Source organism: Populus trichocarpa, chromosome 8 (assembly GCF_000002775.5).
Source record: "Populus trichocarpa isolate Nisqually-1 chromosome 8, P.trichocarpa_v4.1, whole genome shotgun sequence".
Classification (NCBI taxonomy): Eukaryota; Viridiplantae; Streptophyta; class Magnoliopsida; order Malpighiales; family Salicaceae; genus Populus; species Populus trichocarpa.
The window spans coordinates 1,691,298-1,709,537 of record NC_037292.2 but is presented as its reverse complement, the minus strand read 5'-3'; the positions used below and the strand labels follow the sequence as shown (position 1 = coordinate 1,709,537).

Here is an 18,240-nt window from a genome sequence, read left to right as displayed (position 1 = left end):
GATTTTCCTTCCAGAACAAGAAAAGAATCAGTAAAACTCACGCCTACCATAAGGACATGACCGTCATTTCGTCCCCACCCCCTCGCTCCTCTCGCTCTCTCTCCTTACCTTGACGGATGCAATTGCGTCAGTACTCTAACACCTGCCTCACAGCCCGATTGTTTTCTCATTTAAAAGCGTTTTTCAAAAAACTAATTTTTTATATTTAAATTATTATTTTTTAATTTTTTAATATTATTTTAATATATCAATAATTAAAAATAAATTTAAAAAAATAAAAAAATATATTATTCACTGTGAAAAGCTACCAAAAAGCCCCATTCGCGGGTGCAATCTCAATTTCCCCACGCTTCAGTTTGTTTACACGCCACGTACTCAACTCAGCAAATAGGTCCCACTTTCTAAACCCAAACTAGCCCGTCAAAAACCGCCACATTGCCATCAAGCGATACTTCACATTTTCCTCTCCTTGTCGCTAGAGCTTTTCCCTCTCCGAATTTTCCTCGAAAAAATCAACTCCTTGTTTGTGATTAAATAGAAAATGAAAGAAAAGAAAGACACTCACTTTTTGACGCCAAAATGATGGCTTCTCCTTCGTCTGTCTCTCGTCAACTTTCAGATTCCGATTGAAGCATATAAACCCTAACCCTAAGAATTTCGGTTTTTTCTTTAAAATTCTCTTCTGAAAACTACTTAGTCTTTTCTTTTAACCCTAAAACGAACTCTCGTTTGGATTTTGATGGGCCGTAGTGACTCTGCAACTTCACTCGCTCCGGGGTTCCGATTCCACCCGACCGATGAGGAACTTGTCCGGTACTACCTTAAACGGAAGGTCACTAACAAACCGTTCCGCTTCGACGCCATCTCCGTCACCGATATTTATAAATCTGAGCCGTGGGATCTTCCAGGTCGCAACTTTTTACAACTTTCTCTCTTTAGATCCACGTGTCTAGCTCTTTCCCTAATTACATAAATTCTTTGATTTTTTCTTAATTGTGAAGCAGTTGATGCCTTTCTTTTGTTTAATCGTAGATTAGCTAGTGATTTAGCTTGATTATGTTTTGATTTTGAATTAAAATTTGACTTGGGTTCTTATAATTATTGATAGGCAAGTAATTGGCTTTATTAGCTTGTCTTGACTGGGGTTTATGGATGGTAAAGTGATTTAATTAAGTTAAAAGTTAAGTTTGGCGATTATAATTTAGTCTTGCAATGGTGGCTTATTAATCAATGATTATTATTGATGTGGGGATTCGGTTTGTGGATTTTGTAGATAAGTCGAAGTTGAAGAGCAGGGATTTAGAATGGTATTTCTTTAGCATGTTGGATAAGAAGTATGGAAATGGGTCTAAGACGAATCGTGCTACTGAGAAAGGTTACTGGAAGACGACTGGGAAAGATCGGCCTATTCGTCAGAACTCACAAGTTGTGGGGATGAAGAAGACCCTTGTGTACCATCAGGGTCGAGCTCCACGTGGTCAGCGCTCTAATTGGGTAATGCATGAGTACCGCCTTGTTGATGAGGAGCTGGAGAAAGCGGGAATTGCTCAAGTGAGATTGATATCTTAGAAAAAATGTCTAAGCTTTTATTTTTATTGTAAATTTGTTGGGATTTTTTGTGTTGATTGTCTTGTGTTTTTTGGTGGGGAAGGATGCTTTTGTGCTTTGCAGGATTTTCCAAAAGAGCGGGACAGGACCAAAGAATGGGGAGCAGTATGGGGCACCGTTTATTGAGGAGGAATGGGATGATGATGAAGTGCCTCTGTTGCCAAGTGAAGAGATGGTGTTGACTGAAGAAGCACCAGTTGGTGATGATGCATACCTGGAAATGAATGAGCTTGGCCAGGTTTGTACTTGTATAGTTACTTGTGGTAAATTATTTTGAATTGTTTGGTTGGAAATTAAATGGATCTCAGTATAGAAATGCATAAATTTAAGAAAATCTATTAGACCTACTCTATGAATTTGAGGTGCGGATGAAAACATTTACATGCAAAGAAGTTAACAAAAGTATTTGTGGGGAGTTCATAAGCATGGAATGCTATTTAGTTGCTTGTTTAGGTGGCAGTACCGAATCTTTGTATTTGCAGGGAGTTCATAAGCATGGAATGCCATTTGGTTGCTTGTATAAGTGGTAGTACCAAATGTTGCTTATTCTGTACATTGTATAAGCAAAGTTGTCATCATTTTAAACTCCAAGTAATATATGTTAAAATTTCAAAATCATAGAATGCATATTTTGTCAGGGTAATAAGAAATCTGGATACAAGTTCTTAATCTAGAAGTGCTTGATCTCACATGTGTATATGTCAATTCTGTCCTTGATGAGGACTATATTAAAACTTTTAACTTGTTTCGGCAGTCCTATTTTCTAATGATAGTTTTTTTTTTCTCACTTTGCTTAAGTCATTGTAACTTTTTTGTATAAAAGGATTGCCACTTTTACATGACCACAACAGCTTGAAGTCATTTTTGCCATCTGATAATTTTCAAGGTGTTTTCTTTGAGGCTTGAAGTTCTCTCCAAGCTCCTGAGAAAAAAGGATCTACTTTCCGGTTCTCCTTGTGTTTTCCCCCCCCTTTTGATCAGCTATGTATTGATTGCAGTTGCAAACTAATGCACCTAGTCTCTGTAACATGCTCTCTGGGGTCAATATGTCATCAGACTTCTCACGTTATTCCTCTGAAGGGCTAGCTTCCTAATAAGAGTTACCATGCTTTAGCTGTATTTTGGATCGCTAAGCTATGTCATTTTATGTTGCATTTTTTTATTCCTTGACTTCTGTGCTTGGCAATCTTGGTTATTGCACCTAGGCTTGTCATATATTCGTCGGGGACTACTTGTTCTCAGATGTATTGCCATATTCCCCCAAATGGACTCACTTTCTATTTAGAATCTCAGTACCTGGCTGTTAATTTGGATCACTAAGTTGTCCATGTTTGCTCACCTTTTCTATTATTGGTTTATGGTAAAAAAGATTAAACATATTTGTCCTCCAACTTGTTGATTTGTCTTATTTAGAGTATATGCTGTGTTGGTCATGTGTTTTTTCCATAGTGAAGATCTATAAATCTGTTGTGGGTGTGTTTTCAAGCATTGTCTGTTTCTTCAGCGTTACTTGTGATCCATGCTCCTCTGCCCAGCTTTCATCCGTTAATCCATTATGTTTGCATTTCATGATTAAAGGCCTCACCACCAATTAAATTTTTCACTATTCTATTTCTTTTTTTGGCCAGAATTTCGACACTGGAATTACATCTGAAAATACTGCCCTTCCACAAAACTTCTACTATGGGGAAGCAAGCAACTATGTGGAGCAGCCCAGAGACTTCAGTGAAGATGATCTAAAGCCCATGTTAAGAGGGGCTGAAAATCGACATGGTCCATCTCTGCCAGCTGAAGAAAACTTGGACTTACCTGGGCAATATGAGACGGATGCAGTCAAAAATGAATACAACAACGCGGAGCCAATGAATAATGTGAATGCTGTTGATGTGAATTATTTGTTTGATGAATCATACTTGGATGCTCTCAATAATCTTCCACAGAGTGAAGGACTTTTCCTGGAAGCTAATGATCTTTCAAATCCTGTGGAGCCAGAGACTGGCGGAGATTCCTCAGGTTTTGACATGCTGGAAGAGTACCTCAATTTCTTTGATGCTGATGATGAGAATATGTCTTTTGATCCCTCTGATATCTTTGCAAGTGATACTGCTGTTTCCAATCAACAACCTCCTCCCCAAGAGGTAAGAATTTACTCAAATCTTCATTGCTTAATTCACTGATTGAACTGCATGCGGCAATTAATTAGTAACTGCATAACAGGATGTCAAGGGTGGAACTGATGAAGTGTTGAAGGCAATCCAAAAACCATTAGAAACACATGGCAATGTTGGTCCATCCTCATCAAAGCAAAAGCCAGAGGCTATGGAATTTGATTCTGGTAAATTTAGATTCCGGTTTGTTTCATCAATGCTCTTTATGGTTTGCTAACCTGTATCCGTTTAGGGATGTTAGATTTGTTTGATAGATCTACATGATTCAGTTGGACTCAATTTCGCCCACTGGCCACTATTTTTGACATTTCCTTGTTTTTCTGGCCTCATTCTTCTGTATCTCATTTATGGTGCAGATTTCAAATATCCATTCATCAAGCAGGCCAGTCACATGTTGGGGAAAATTCCTGCACCCCCTGCACTTGCTTCCGAGTTCCCTTCCAAGGATGCTGCTCTTCGCTTACAGTCAGCATCTTCCAGCTCAATTCATGTTACTGCTGGTGTGATAAGAATAGAAAACATGAGCTTAGGTGGCAATGGGACGGAGTGGTCATTTGGCAAGAATGGGAATGTTGATGTCATCCTTTCTTTTGGTTTGCCACAACAAGAAGGTGGTCCTGCCAGTTGGGTGCCGATGACTAGCTTATTCTCAGGCAAGGCAGAGTCTGTGGTGTCACGGGGTTGGCTCTTCTTGATGTTCTTTTGGGTCCTAATTCTCTCTGTAAGTTATAAAATTGGGACCTGTATCTGTGCCAAGTAAACCTAAGGTGAATGGAGTTGGCTAAGAGGTGCCCAAATCCTGTTTTTTGGTTGAGTATTTTAGGGATTTGTTGTTAGTTAATTCCATATAGATCTATTAGGACAGCTTGACATCAAGATAAACCATTACTTTATGATTGTTATTCATGCTTGACTTCATTTCACTGTAATCATATGAAATTGCTCACAATGCCTACTTACTGTTTTTTTTTTTTTTTTGAACCGCACTTCTTGGTTATTTGTTCTGAATTTCACTGGCTTTTATGCATGGGCTGCATTAATCGTTGTTTGGTGATTTACCGTCCAAGTCCTATTTCTAAATCAAGATGATGGCCTATGGTGCAGCAATCATGTATGTTGGCATTGCGGTTTAATTGAATTATTTTTTTTAGTGTTTTTAGATTATTTTAATGTGTTATTATTAAAAATAAAATTAATAAAAGATTGTTTTGATGTATTTAAAATAATCTCAAGCACACTTCTCAACACCTTTAGAATTGGATGATTGTTTTCCATCCTTTACGTTGATTACTAGCTGTAGTTCTCTGTAGTTAGTGCAGCTTTTAACTCTTCGGCCGCCTCTTTGGGTGGGAAATTGTCATTTTTTGTCGGGGAAAGTTAAACACTTTATTACGGGTTAGAGTGAGTTTGTTTATTTTTTTAAAAAAAAACATTAAATTATTTGTTTTTAGTATTTTTATCAGTTTTAATGTGTTATGTTAAAAACAAAAAATACTTTAATGTATTTTTAATTAATTCTTTTTTTTGTAAAAACAATCTTCAATATAGTAATTTTGTTTTTTCAATTAAACACGTTTTTTTTCTTATGTTTGTTCTTTTCATATTTTTTATATCGGAAACTAACCACTGTACAAACGCAATCTTAAAACATAGAATTGTAGAAGCACAAGTATCTATATCAATAAAGGAAATATTAAAGTACATCTTGCAATGACCATCGGATCTTCAAGACCCAACAACAGCAATGATTTGTAAACTAAAAGTTACAAACTGGACATACTACGAGGTATTACCAGCTAAGGCTGTGCCGGATCATTTTGAGTAACGATCTAATTACATCATCTGGTTTCTATTCCACGAGCTCCATTTCAGTAGCTGTAAGAAGAATTCCAGCAAGCAAGAACTGTGAGCGACTTTTATTACATTTCCCCAGGAAGCATCGTGTCTTCTGGTAGATCACAGAATGCAACACCCTGAAAAGAGCAGAATAGTTAGTAATTGATGGGCAGAATCAGCACAAGGAAGCAACGATGTAATTAGTTTGACATCTACCTCTCCTGTGAGGTGGGCCACACATCTCTTCTCAGCTAGCAATTCAGCTTCAGACTGCAAAATGACGGCAAAACATAAAAAACTGGTCCACGTGTGTAAATTCTTGGTGACCATGCGTGCGTCTTAATGTACATTGCTAGGAACAATCAAATCATAGGAAACTATCATGTTGTCTTCAGAAGTAGAACATCCAAAACTGAGGACACAATCAACAAAATCACTGCAATCATTCTCGCAAATGCTTGTGATGTCTTCACCGGACTCTCAATCTGTACAATGAACGTGTACCTTAGCAATTCTCTTGAGAAGATACTCATCAAATGTAACGTCCTTGACGAGTTCATAGTCACCGTCTCCCTGGAAAATGCAAACTATTTTTGTAGCAGCGGTACTCAACATATATATGTATGAAGGAAGGAAATTTCTAAAAGAGAACTTACTTTTGATCTACAAGGCATGCTGAAAACTATATCCTGTGCTATACCATAAGGATTCCCACTGGTATAAACCTGCGTTTTCATGTAAATTATGAGAATGGAGATGCAACTGAAGCAAGTTTAAGCAAATGAGGATGTCCACTGGAATATTTCATTAAGATCTTTGATCATTACATAGAGGTGATGCTACAATCTGCAATAAGCGTGGAACTACTCTTTTTAAAAGGCAGGGAAAATGAGGAATAAATTTCATTGCAAGATTGACAGTAAACCTAATCAAATCGCATCCAGAATTCTATTCCTAGTGTTTTCTGTGTGTAAAAGTATAAATGACAATCTGTAACTGTATGATGCTTCAGAAATTGCAGCCTGGTTCTTAACTTGCATAAAAAGCAAAAGCACAAAAGGGAAAACATATGCTCTACATCCAACCCAACATGAACTTACTCCAGAAGAAAACCAATCACCCTCAGGGGTGGGAGTTACTAGGGACTTCATGGCATCAGCAATCGACACAGCAGTTGATGCAGCTGAAGACCGTCCCCATTTCTGAATCAGCACTCCACCTCTCTGCAAACCAAAGTACAAGTATACACCCAATTGGGTTTCCACAATTACCATGCTGGTTCATTGCACATTCCAGTAGTCATGTTTATTTGTTCTGTAAATCTCAGGATGTTTTTACAAGTCTTACCTTCTGAACCTTCTCGGTGAACTCTTCCTCTAACCACTTGTGATCCTTGATAACCTCCTTGACAGGTATACCATTGATTCTAGCATTTAGAAAGTCCGGAACCTGCAGAAAATCTTATAGGAATACATTTCGGAATAGACCAGAGGAATTTAACGCAAGCACACTCCTTTCAACACAAAAAATAATAATAATAGTAATAGTAATAATAAAAAGAAAACAAAGGTAACCTGAGTGGTTGAGTGATTGCCCCATATCGTCATATTTGACACTTTGTCATAGAAAACACCTGCTTTCAAGGCAAGCTGCAAAAATCATTACCACTTTAGCTTATTGGCTTGAGGGATGTTTTCCGCTGATTATAGAAAAAGGTAATATTCAAGATCAATAGTTACCTGGCATTTTGCCCTATTCTCATCCAACCTTGTTAAAGCATGAAAATTCTTTGCAGGTATGTTTGGAGCATTTTTCAAACAAATTAATGCACTGCACCAAGAAGAAACGAGATGACAATGAGAAGAATCAAAGGGAGCCACATAAGCAGTGAGAGGAATCAAAGGTAACCACATAAGCTAGATTGGTGGCATCAATATCTGTACTTACTTGGTGTTACAAGGGTTGCCAACTACTATCACCTTGACATTACGAGACGCAACAGCATTGAGAGCCTTTCCCTATCATGTTTAAAACAAAGACTATAAAAAACAAAAAACAGCAGCAAAGACAAAAAAAAAAAAAAAGATTACAAGATGTGAATATGAAGAACGTACCTGCTCAGCAAAAATCTGCCCGTTGATATCTAATAAGCCAGCACGTTCCATCCCAGGCCCTCGCGGCTTTGCTCCTATCAGAAGAGCCCATTCTACATCTTCGAACACCTCATAAGGATTTATTCCGATACTCACCTCCCTCAACAATGGATACAAGGAATCCTCAAGTTCCATTGCTACCCCTGCTTGTACAAAGACAACATTTTGAAGAGCATGGAGAAATCTGAATTGTCATTCCAAATTACAAGAAGTTCATCATGCGTTCAAAGACAATGAAATGTATTCTATATCTGTTCAATTATGACTTTCCAGGATTGCTCCAAAAGTATGCCAGTTTCTTTTATGAGCATTAGATTCAGGGAATTTTAAGTCCTTTTCTTTATGATTGATATAATCATGTGTCTTAGTCTCTACGCATGGAAATCCATCAAGAATTTTGATCTATGTGAAAGATACATGCATATGCTGATTACCCGCTCGCTAGATAGAAAAAACATTTATATCTGATCCTCTAAAATTTTTATGTGAATATATACTCAAGATAATACCTTCAAGAGCTTGGAATGATCTTTCAGATCCAAGTAGTTTCAACGCAATTGGCTGATCTGGGCCAAAAACCTCACCAGATGCAAGCTGGGATAAGAGGACAAGTCAGTGGTCTATTCAGATACAAGCATAAATATTAACGTTCATAAAGAACATTTGTTTGGCCTGCAGAAATAATTCCAGAAATTCAAATGCAAACGAATGCTACTGTGGCATTCAACATGATGAAGGTGAATTATCAGGGCATGATTTAGAGATTTTACAGAAATTAATGATCTATTCACATTTGCCTTAGCATTTGAAACACTTCTACCAGGCATTTAGAGAAAACAAGAGTAACTGCCACAACAGAGCCCGGACATTCTCTTCCAAATCCTAAATCCAATATGTAACGAAACACGATGAACATCCAGGTATGCCCTTCATCAAAGCTAAAACACCTTCCAGTTGGTTTATTTAGATTCCTTATCGTGGCTACTTCTTGAGTTTCTGAACATTATTATAAGTAGAAGTCCCCTTTCAAATGCAGACCTTTTAGTTTTATGCAACAGCTTTCTATAAATGCTTTCACTAGTTCACTAACAAGTTGAGAGTATTTCTGTACCCAGAGAGGGAAAAATCGGCATCATATGATCCTAAAAAAGAGAGAGAGAGAGAGAATTATGGTTGCTTACTTTAAAAAGTAAGTGATTAGATATCATCCCAGCAGCACCTGAAACCGCTACATTAATTAATTTCTTCCATGATTTTGTCTCCTCTTCCTGTATATATATCAATCCATTCGACATGAACCAAATAAATCCAACAGCAAAGACAACAAAAGAAGGATACATGAAAAGACAACAAATTGTAAATAACTGACAAATCATAGAAATATTTAGCCACCTTTGTGTTTTATTAACTCAATAAAAAATTCAAGTCGACAGATCTATAAAGTTTAGTTTGAAAGAAAACCGTGCAAATTTTACTAATAACAGACATAAAAGAAAGGAAACTAACATTGTAGCTCGTATTTACAAACAGCAACTGTGCATTCATGTCTTATAAGAGCTAGTTGCCCCAAAAGACTTAACTTATTCAACATATTAATTAAACATGATCAAAATATGCAGAGCATAATTGCATTAGACGTAAGCATGCGCACAAATATCATGAAGGGTAGAAGCATTTACAGCTTTGAGATCATATGTTTGGCAGAAAACACCAAAGCATTCAGACTTGCTTTTGGCTTCTTCAGTCTGAACTGCAACTGGGGCTGGAACTTGACTGCTCAAAGAAGAAAGAAACACGGTAAAAGGAAGTCAACTAATTATGCGTGCATCAAGAAAGAAGAGAGAAAGAGAGAGGAGCTTAATTACTTGACAGAGCAAGTGATCTTGAAGTTTTGGGCTCGAGGGTTAGGTCTAGGCGAGCGACTAAAGTGAACAGAGAGACGGGTTGATGAGAGAGAAAGCTGTGGAGAGTGTAAGCGACTGCTTGTCTTTGTATATGTAGAAGTAACAGGGGATGTGGTTAGGTCAGCCACAGACATGGTAGCAGTGAAGAAAATAAGCTTAGAAAAAAACCAGATAGAGAAAAAGAGAGAGTGAAGAAGGGTTTTAAGAGAGAACTCAGAGCAATGGTGGAGAAAGACAGAGGGTGAAGGGTTTTAAATTAGAGGCTGTGGTTTGGAGGGAGAAGAAGAAGAAGGAAACAAGAAAAAAGTACGAAAAAAAGGAGAGAAAGGGGTGGTGATTAGTATTTGAAGAGAAGAGAGGGTAGTATAAGGCCATGCATATGACACCTGGCTACAAAATGTAATCCATGAAATCTATCTACTTCTTGATAATAATCAAAGACTTTACGCAGAGCACCCATTGGGGATGTCTGCTGCTACTTGGATTCTACCATGTGAGAGAATAGTCAAGCTCACCAACATTGGTTGGCTTCAATTTTATTCTCAATTTTTTTTACCAAGCATATACTGATGAAAATGAGGTAAAAAGGTAATTGTCAATAGAAATCAACTTGGGAATGGATGCCAATATGTCATGTAGCTTAGTAAAGTTTAGGGTATTGAATGTTCCTCACATGGTAAAGTTTTAAGTACACTGTAAATTTTCTTTCTTGGATCATTTTATTGGATTTGGATTCCTTAAATAAGCATATAAAAAAAAATTCATTTACAATGGATGTTTTTTATAGTGATTTTTGTCTTAAAAAAATCATAAATTGATGTGTTTAACTAATTTATTAAAATATTATTTTTTAAAAATAATATAGTATTTATTAAATCAAGTGATGATGTTTAAAAAACTAAGTAGTCTCGAAACAGAGTTTCGGGGTTGATAATTAGTTAATCAATTAGCCTTAGAAATGTTATTTATTCTCTCTAGTTACGGTGATTGATAACTTATATTTAGTGATCGATAGGTTAAGGTGGCTTGTACCTACAAAAAGGTTTTTTTGGTGAATGTGGTAACTCTCAGATGTTGAAGTAAATATTTTTTTAGATAGATAAAATATAATAATATTATAAAGAGATATTCTCAAATATGTATAAAGTAAATAATAGAGTATTTATAACCTATGAGTATTGTTTTTTTGTAAAGAGAAAAGACTATAATGTAATTTTATCTTTGTGATATTTTTTTGTTATATTATGAGTTGTATTCTACTCATTTTATTTAACTAAAAGATAGAGACATGACGAGTCATGAGAGACTTTAATACATATAATGGTGTTGATTAAGCATGGACTTATTTAATTAAGCTTATGGTTGATGAAAATTCTTATAAGATTTTATGTAAAAATCTATAGAATTAATAACATTAGATATAGGTATTATGTTTAAATCTATTAGTGTAGTGCATCCGCTATACCCGGGGTGCGATGACAAAAATCATTGGTAAATCATCGAGCTCAACACCCTTGGATAATGCACGACAAGCCCACCCTATTAGCTTGGTAGTGCATCAAGCCAAGCTGTTTAGGTATGGCACACGTTGTCAGACCCATCAACTTTTGGGTTTGGGTTTGACTAGACCTAACAACAACTGGATTTATCGAATACCAGACTCAACACACCTTTACGAAGATGTATTTAATAATAATACGTGTTAGGTCAACACACTAAAAAATATAGAAAAATTATAATAATATATTTCTCTATATCTAATATTTTTTTGAAAAAATATATGATAAAATCTTGTTTCAGTGTTTTTTTAAAAAACATAGGTAACATGGACACTAATCTAGATATGATTATCCAATTTATAACATAAAGGTTATAGTCATTATTATTTTATTTAAGACATATTATACTACCCAATGTATTAAGAATCCAATGAGAAAAATCTTGAGGGGTATATTTTAACTAGTTAGGATTTAGATTTGTTCCTTAAATGTCACCAGTTTTTACATAATTATTAACTTCAAGGTTCGTGAGATTAGTCGAGGTGCATGCAAATTAATCCTAACACCCACATTAATTAAAAAAAAATCCAACGAGAAATTTCCAAAACACGGTGAATAGTGTAACGATCATTCATGCTTTAATTTTTAATCCATTTAAAGATTTTTGCCAATCTTTAATTTTCTTCTGGTCGAAGGGATGTATTGTTGCCAGGGGCATTGGCAGGTTGGACTATGGAGGACGAGGGACCAGGAGCCTGCTGCTCATGGCTGCTTTGTTAATTTGCTGGACCAACTTTCCACTCAACATGGACCGGTACAGGCCCATATTCTTGGGCTTGCTCAATTCATAGATCCAAAAGTAAGGTGAAATCATTATTGGGACAGCTCCTCCTATCTCCGAGTAAGTACAGGGTGTTCTACTCGATATGACGAGTTTATGTATTTTCAAACTAATTTTAAACTGCCAACACAATTTTATGATTTTGTCTATTTTCCTCTCCTTAAAAAAACAAAGAAGGGAAGGTTGTGTTGGGATTGATGATTGTTTGGCCTTTGGATTCTATCAAGGCCAGACAAATACAACTACAGAACTAATACAGAAGATCCAAGAATCTTAGATGGTAAAATAAAAGACTCTTTTAAGAACATTTCAAAGAACTTGCTTAATTTTATGAAAAGGGAAAAAAAACGAGAAAAAAAAACAGTTGTTGATGAAGAAAAGCAGAGAGTGATTCTCTGTTTAACAGAGTCATTCTCTGTTTTTCTTCATCTTCATCTCTCTATTTTTTTTCTGTGTAAATCTTTCTATCTTTACAGTGTTTACATTGTGTCGTAAAAGTGATTAGTAATATGTGCTGTTATAATGTTTTTATTTAAATAAAACTTAAAATAGCTTTGTTTTGCAGGTTTTAATTTTTTTTATTCCAAAAAACTTTTAAAGTATTTTGCAGAATTTTACGTTTTGCCTTCTGAAAAAAAAAAAAAAAAAAAAAACCTCAAAAGCCAAAGATTCTCAAACTTAGACACTCCAAATAGATAGAAACCCCATCAATTATCAACACCGTTGGAAAAACACATATATTTGAGGTTCTTGATCTCCACTTATCCTTATTTGAATCCAGCTCATGCCTTAATTTTGATACAAGTTACTTTTTCGATGCTAAATATCAGTGTCTCACCTTAATTATTTATTCGATTCTGACACAGATAGGAGTGCATCTTCACCTTCCATATCAATTTGAAAACTGAAAAAAGAGAATCTTGTTCCTGAAAAAATGTAAAATGTGGAGCGGATTGAGCTTAATTAGCCTCTGCTATCATTATAAAAAGGCTTATCAAGTTATGATCTTAAGAAACCAAAAGCAAGCCAACACTTTCTTTCTCGAGTTAAAGAGACAATAAAAATGGCTGTTCCCCCAGAACTCCATAATGATGGAATTGAACCCCAATTTCATACGGGTTTGATTATGATAGATGGCAAACCTTGTTCAAGTCATGATGGGTTCATGTTTAAACAGCCAGAGCTCAAGTCTCTTGACGAGCGCTGGAAGGAGCAGAAATCAGGAGCTCATCCGTGGACAAACTCCAGCGGTGAGTCCATGTTGTCAAGCAAGGTTAAAGAGTCAGAGCCCGAGAATCTTGACTTGAATAAAGCTATTGAGGTGCCGAGTTCAGGAGTCCATCTGTGGACAAACTCCAGCGAGTCCCTATCCTGCTATCTTACAGGTGGTCTTGCAGTTGATCCATGCTCAGGCGTTTTGAACCCCCAGCTTCTTAAACCAAAGCAACTTGAAATTGGGTTGAGATTCGAGTACAGTGGTCCTTCTGCAACAGTTAAGCCATTTTTGCCTGAAACGGTACCGAAACAAGACCTGAAGAGCAAGCAGAGGTCTCGAGAACCAGAATGGAACAGCTTCAGCTCCAATTCCAACAGTTCGTCAACCTGTTCTATTCAATAAATTAATAAAAGTTAAGAAATGGATGCTATTTACTTTCTCGTTCAGATGACCTTTCATATCAACTTGGAAAGAAAAGGAAAGATTCCATGTTGCGTAGTACTTTATAGTATCCTAAGAAGTGGAAAAGGCTTTAGCTAATGTTATTGTTACTTTGTTAGGATCTTATGTCTCTATGGGGCACTTGTACAGGTCCAACACCAAAAAGAAAACTAGTCGGTGTGCCAGTTTCTTCTTAATCCTTGGATAAAATGGCCCCTTCGGTTTCTGATAATGATTTGAGCAGGCATAGACATCTTTCATAACCTCCCAGAATCAAGCTTTAATATCATTAATTCGTTTGACTGCAAGTCTTATTCGGTCTCTCCCTAGCACACAAGCACTGGTGGGTGGACAGTTTCTTCTCAGTAGAGAATGCTGATAGACAAGGAAGCAGAGTAATAACTTGATTCCGCCTATCGAACAAGACAACTAGCTAGATCTTTGGAAACAAACTTTTAAGGATTAAGGACTATCGATGGAGACTAAAGGGTAATTCCAAGGTGGTCTTTGCCCTCTTTTAGGCACTACTTATGTTGCTTGAGAAATAATGTAATATGCTAAAAGCCTTGACATTTTCCCAGTATTGGGTCCTCAAAAGTTAAAACTCCCACCTGGAAAAATAAGAGGACAAGAACGAATTTTTCAAGACCTGGTCCATATGGCTCTGTAGTACTGATGAAGTGATCTCTCACAAGTGTAAACTAGCCTGTTGTCTTGTTATTTTCATCGAACTTAACTTCTTTATATTCTGGGCGGCAGCAGTATATTAAGCCTTCAGAAGAAAGACAAGGTTCCGTGGCATGTGATAAAGACGCATGACTTCACGTCTCTTATATCCATTTAGTTGATCATATCGTTCTAGCCGGCTAATACGTCAATCGTCGACGTGTTTACCAATGTTGATTGTCCAGGTTCAAATATGGTTTACATGTTGAGGAATTCGTTTATAAAATATTCAGTTTTTATTCATTTAAGTTTTCATTTGTTAAAGATTATAACAATTTTTTTATATATAAAAAAACTAGAAAACTCTAATAATATTGAATATGAAAAATATACTAGAAAAATTATCCCCTTTAAATAGAAAAAACTACAAAAACATAATAATATTGGATAGAAAAATATAAAATTAAATACGAAAAACATTTGTTTCCTAAATATAATATTAAATAGATTAATATTATATATATTTACACACAATAAGTTTTACAAATGTTAATATTCCATGTCATAACCAATTTTCCGGCAATATATTTTAGGTAAGCTTTCATAATCTATCCAAATAAAAAATTACTCCACCAAATCCGATTCTTTCATATTTGTTTTTACCAAAATACTTTTTTTTTATTAGTAACATGCCTTTTGAATTAAAAGTAAAGGTCATTAAAAAAAATAAGAATTAAGAAAATGAATTTAGGCTGAGCAACAGTAACAAACAGTGAAAACTCATTTTCTTTTAGGTTCATTGTATAGTTGTATAAATAGCAATTGCTTATATAGACATTATGCATCGCAGGGTTCAGTCTAGGACATTGTCTGTAGCTTAGTAAATTTCACCAAAAAATGTCTGTCGAAGAATCGTGGACGACTAGAATCATCACGGAGGAGGAAGCTGGCACTGCCCAATCCAAGAGTGGTTTCGATCTACTAACCGGGATTTACCACTCATTGCATCAGCTCGGAGAGAATTTCCAAATCCCCACCAGACACGACATAGACACTTCCACTTATGTGCTTTCCCAATTCCCTCATCCTGATCATGCTCAGACTAAAGTTGCCCTTATTGATTTGGCCACCAACCACCAAGTCAACTACTCACAGCTCCATCGATCCATCCGTGCCCTTGCATCAGGCTTGTACAATGGCCTAGGAGTCCGAAAAGGTGATGTGGTGTTTCTTCTGTCACAAAACTCAATCTTGTATCCGACTATATGTCTCGCTATATTTTCCATTGGAGCAATCCTGAGTCCTGCCAATCCCGTCAACACAAAATCAGAAATTTCTAAACAGATACAGGACTCGGGTGCTAAACTTGTTATATCAGCACCAGAGGAGCTGCATAAGTTGTTAGAAATTGGAGTGCCTACACTAGTCACAACTCGTGAGTCGAATGGCGATTCACTTTCTGTCGAAGAACTGATTGAATACAGTGATCCGCTCGAGTTACCACAGGTCGGTATAACTCAATCAGACACTGCAGCTATACTATACTCTTCAGGTACTACTGGCACAAGCAAAGGTGTGATATTAACGCATTCAAACTTTATAGCCGTTATGACACTCCTCAAATGGTCTGTCTTTGCAACTTCATCGCAAAATGACACTTTCTTGTGCTTCATCCCTATATTTCACATCTACGGCCTTGCATTTTTTGGGTTAGGATTATTTTGTGCAGGGATTACGACCGTTCTGATGCGAAGATTTGATTTTCAAGCAATGCTTGATGCTGTTCAAGCTTACAAAATTAATAACATACCTGCTGTCCCTCCAGTGATACTTGGGCTTGTGAAGAATGGCAGCAAAGTTAAGTGTGACCTGTCATCTTTAAGAAGGGTGGGATCTGGGGCTGCCCCGTTGAGCAAGGAATTGTCTGATGAGTTTAGGCGAAGGTTTCCGTGGGTAGAGCTAAGGCAAGGATATGGGCTTACAGAAAGCTGTGCTGCAGCAACGTTTTTCATCTCTGATGAGCAGGCTAAGAAACACCCAGCTTCTTGTGGACGGCTAGTGCCGACTTTCAGTGCTAAGATTGTGGATACTGAAACAGGATCAGCTTTGCCACCCGGTAGAAAAGGAGAGCTGTGGTTAAAGAGTCCTACTATAATGAAAGGGTACTTGGGAAATGAGGCTGCTACGGCTGCAACAATTGATCCAGATGGGTGGCTAAAAACTGGTGATATGGGTTATCTTGATGAAGATGGATTTCTTCATCTTGTTGATCGGATAAAGGAGCTGATCAAGCATAACGGGTATCAGGTATTTCAGCCTGCCTTTTCATCGATTCTCATCATGTTTCAGCGAAAAGCTTAGCTCTCCCAACAATCCAAAACCAAGCTCCTTTCTACATCAAATTCGGGGATTCGTTTAATCTGGTGCTAAATGCAGGTGGCTCCGGCAGAATTGGAAGCTATTCTTCTGGGTCATCCCCAAGTACTTGATGCAGCAGTTATACCGTAAGCTGTCTTTTCACGTCTCTCTCTTTACCTCTCTGAGATCTATCTAAATATATTAACACATTTTGCAGTGTGGAAGATGAAGAAGCTGGACAGATACCAATGGCATATGTGGTGAGAGCAGCTGGTTCGGAACTCACTGAAGAACAAGTCATTCAATTTGTTGCTAATCAGGTTGATCTGATAACTTCTTCCCCTTAACTTAAAGTAGACTCTAAGATTGCACTCTTCTGATCTTGTTGCATGAAAATCTTAGGTTGCCCCATACAAGAAAGTAAGAAGAGTGGGTTTCATCAGCGCCATTCCAAAGTCTGCTGCGGGCAAAATCTTGAGGAAGGAGCTTGTTTCACACAGCCAACAAATTACCTCGAAATTGTAACTTCCCTCTATTTCTTACTTGCTAGTGGGTCAAGAAATGAAGGAACATTCATCCCTCCTTATATAAATGGGCTGTCTGCCTATTTATTTTAACTGGAAAGACAGAGCAGGAACACCTCATAAAAGGTAATTAGAAGAAAATAGTTCTTGAAACTTTTTTTTTCCGGTCTTGTAATATGGTTTCTGGATGATTAGACATGTGTGTAAGGTAACATAGGACGCAGTGATGGTATCTGAAGATGAAATAAAAATGGTTTTGAAACCTGCGACCATCATCTTTTATTGTCAAATTACGAGTCATAATTCCAAGATTATATCCGCTACCCACCCGGACTTCACACTCTATTGAAGACAGCTTCCTGTTGTTCATCTCATAGTTTCCCCACGATAGAGGAAAATTTACGGCAAAACCCAAAGAGAAGATTACTGGAGGGACAACTTCTGATTCTCGATAAGAATGTCAGATATAGAAGAAAACGGAAGCAAGCTGGATGAAATTTTACAGAATTTTGAGTGCTTCTGGAGAGCCTTTAACATCGCCAACATGCAAACAAAACGCACGCAGTCAACATAAACTGCATATTCACTTGTCATCGGAAAGAAAAACAAAGCAAAGCAAAATATAGGTCTCAGAAATGCATCCCAAGAATCGGTTCTCTTCCAATAAAACATATGATATATTAAATCAAATTAAATAAAAACTAATTGTTTATTATATGATATCCAATGAAATTTATGGTGTGCTGGGAGATAATAATTCAATTGGGGTCTCTACATCCTGCACACCAATGAAATCAAGATTGTTAGGAGCAGGAACTGTCACTACTCTGATTTAATTGTTGCTAGATCTTTTGCTGGAGAAAAGAGTAAGAGGGAACTATATGGAGGGCAGGGAGGAGAGGAGGCTGGAGAGGCTAGAGATGAAAGTTTGAGAAAACCTGAACTTTTTATTTATATAGACTCTGTATAAAAGTAATTTTGCCAAACTTTCAGGTTATTTATATATTTCTTGTCGGTTCAGGCAAG

At 36.8% G+C, this 18,240-nt stretch overlaps 3 protein-coding genes and 1 long non-coding RNA gene across 5 annotated transcripts; 3 read left to right on the top strand and 1 right to left on the bottom strand.

Annotated features, from left to right (window-relative positions):
* Positions 1-385: 385 nt before the first annotated feature.
* Positions 386-4,725, top strand: LOC7494918 (NAC domain-containing protein 78). Of its 2 annotated transcripts, XM_024607300.2 has the most exons (7): positions 771-908; positions 1,109-1,155; positions 1,274-1,551; positions 1,652-1,846; positions 3,237-3,746; positions 3,826-3,943; positions 4,133-4,725. In XM_024607300.2, the coding sequence occupies exons 2-7, from the start codon at positions 1,149-1,151 to the stop codon at positions 4,534-4,536; spliced, it is 1,512 nt and encodes a 503-aa protein (XP_024463068.2). In that variant the 5' UTR covers positions 771-908; positions 1,109-1,148; the 3' UTR covers positions 4,537-4,725. The 2 variants fall into 2 exon arrangements, with proteins under 2 accessions (XP_024463067.2, XP_024463068.2); XM_024607299.2 differs by lacking the exon at positions 1,109-1,155 and having other exon boundaries at positions 386-908.
* Positions 4,726-5,431: 706 nt separating this feature from the next.
* On the bottom strand, positions 5,432-9,803 carry LOC7479845 (malate dehydrogenase [NADP], chloroplastic). The gene is made up of 14 exons (XM_002311020.4): positions 9,631-9,803; positions 9,445-9,538; positions 8,947-9,033; positions 8,275-8,359; positions 7,727-7,908; positions 7,560-7,630; positions 7,352-7,442; positions 7,187-7,261; positions 6,960-7,061; positions 6,713-6,835; positions 6,269-6,337; positions 6,117-6,185; positions 5,829-5,882; positions 5,432-5,749 (listed from the first exon to the last, which is right to left on the bottom strand). Exons 1-14 carry the CDS (start codon positions 9,801-9,803, stop codon positions 5,696-5,698), a joined length of 1,329 nt encoding a protein of 442 aa, XP_002311056.2. The 3' UTR covers positions 5,432-5,695.
* Positions 8,358-9,843, top strand: LOC127905629 (uncharacterized). Its single transcript, XR_008059825.1, has 3 exons — positions 8,358-8,502; positions 8,589-8,685; positions 9,385-9,843. It is a non-coding gene; the product is annotated as an uncharacterized LOC127905629 (long non-coding RNA).
* Positions 9,844-14,669: 4,826 nt separating this feature from the next.
* On the top strand, positions 14,670-17,504 carry LOC7479843 (probable CoA ligase CCL5). Its single transcript, XM_024606964.2, has 4 exons — positions 14,670-16,639; positions 16,769-16,836; positions 16,908-17,010; positions 17,093-17,504. The coding sequence occupies exons 1-4, from the start codon at positions 15,230-15,232 to the stop codon at positions 17,213-17,215; spliced, it is 1,704 nt and encodes a 567-aa protein (XP_024462732.1). The 5' UTR covers positions 14,670-15,229; the 3' UTR covers positions 17,216-17,504.
* The last annotated feature ends 736 nt before the right edge of the window (positions 17,505-18,240 follow it).

Bases quoted from the DNA above. Each gene is read 5' to 3' on its own strand.
- LOC7494918 (XM_024607299.2), top strand. From the start codon at position 740: ATGGGCCGTAGTGACTCTGCAACTTCACTCGCTCCGGGGTTCCGATTC. The intron at 909-1,273 runs GTCGCAACTTTT...TGGATTTTGTAG, and splicing joins TGAGCCGTGGGATCTTCCAG to ATAAGTCGAAGTTGAAGAGC. The intron at 1,552-1,651 runs GTGAGATTGATA...TTGGTGGGGAAG, and splicing joins AGAAAGCGGGAATTGCTCAA to GATGCTTTTGTGCTTTGCAG.
- LOC7479845 (XM_002311020.4), bottom strand. From the start codon at position 9,803: ATGTCTGTGGCTGACCTAACCACATCCCCTGTTACTTCTACATATACA. The intron at 7,909-8,274 runs GTATTATCTTGA...TTGTACAAGCAG, and splicing joins ATCATTCCAAGCTCTTGAAG to GGGTAGCAATGGAACTTGAG. The intron at 5,750-5,828 runs GTAGATGTCAAA...TGCTCTTTTCAG, and splicing joins TGGCCCACCTCACAGGAGAG to GGTGTTGCATTCTGTGATCT.
- LOC7479843 (XM_024606964.2), top strand. From the start codon at position 15,230: ATGTCTGTCGAAGAATCGTGGACGACTAGAATCATCACGGAGGAGGAA. The intron at 16,640-16,768 runs GTATTTCAGCCT...TGCTAAATGCAG, and splicing joins TCAAGCATAACGGGTATCAG to GTGGCTCCGGCAGAATTGGA. The intron at 16,837-16,907 runs GTAAGCTGTCTT...CACATTTTGCAG, and splicing joins CTTGATGCAGCAGTTATACC to TGTGGAAGATGAAGAAGCTG.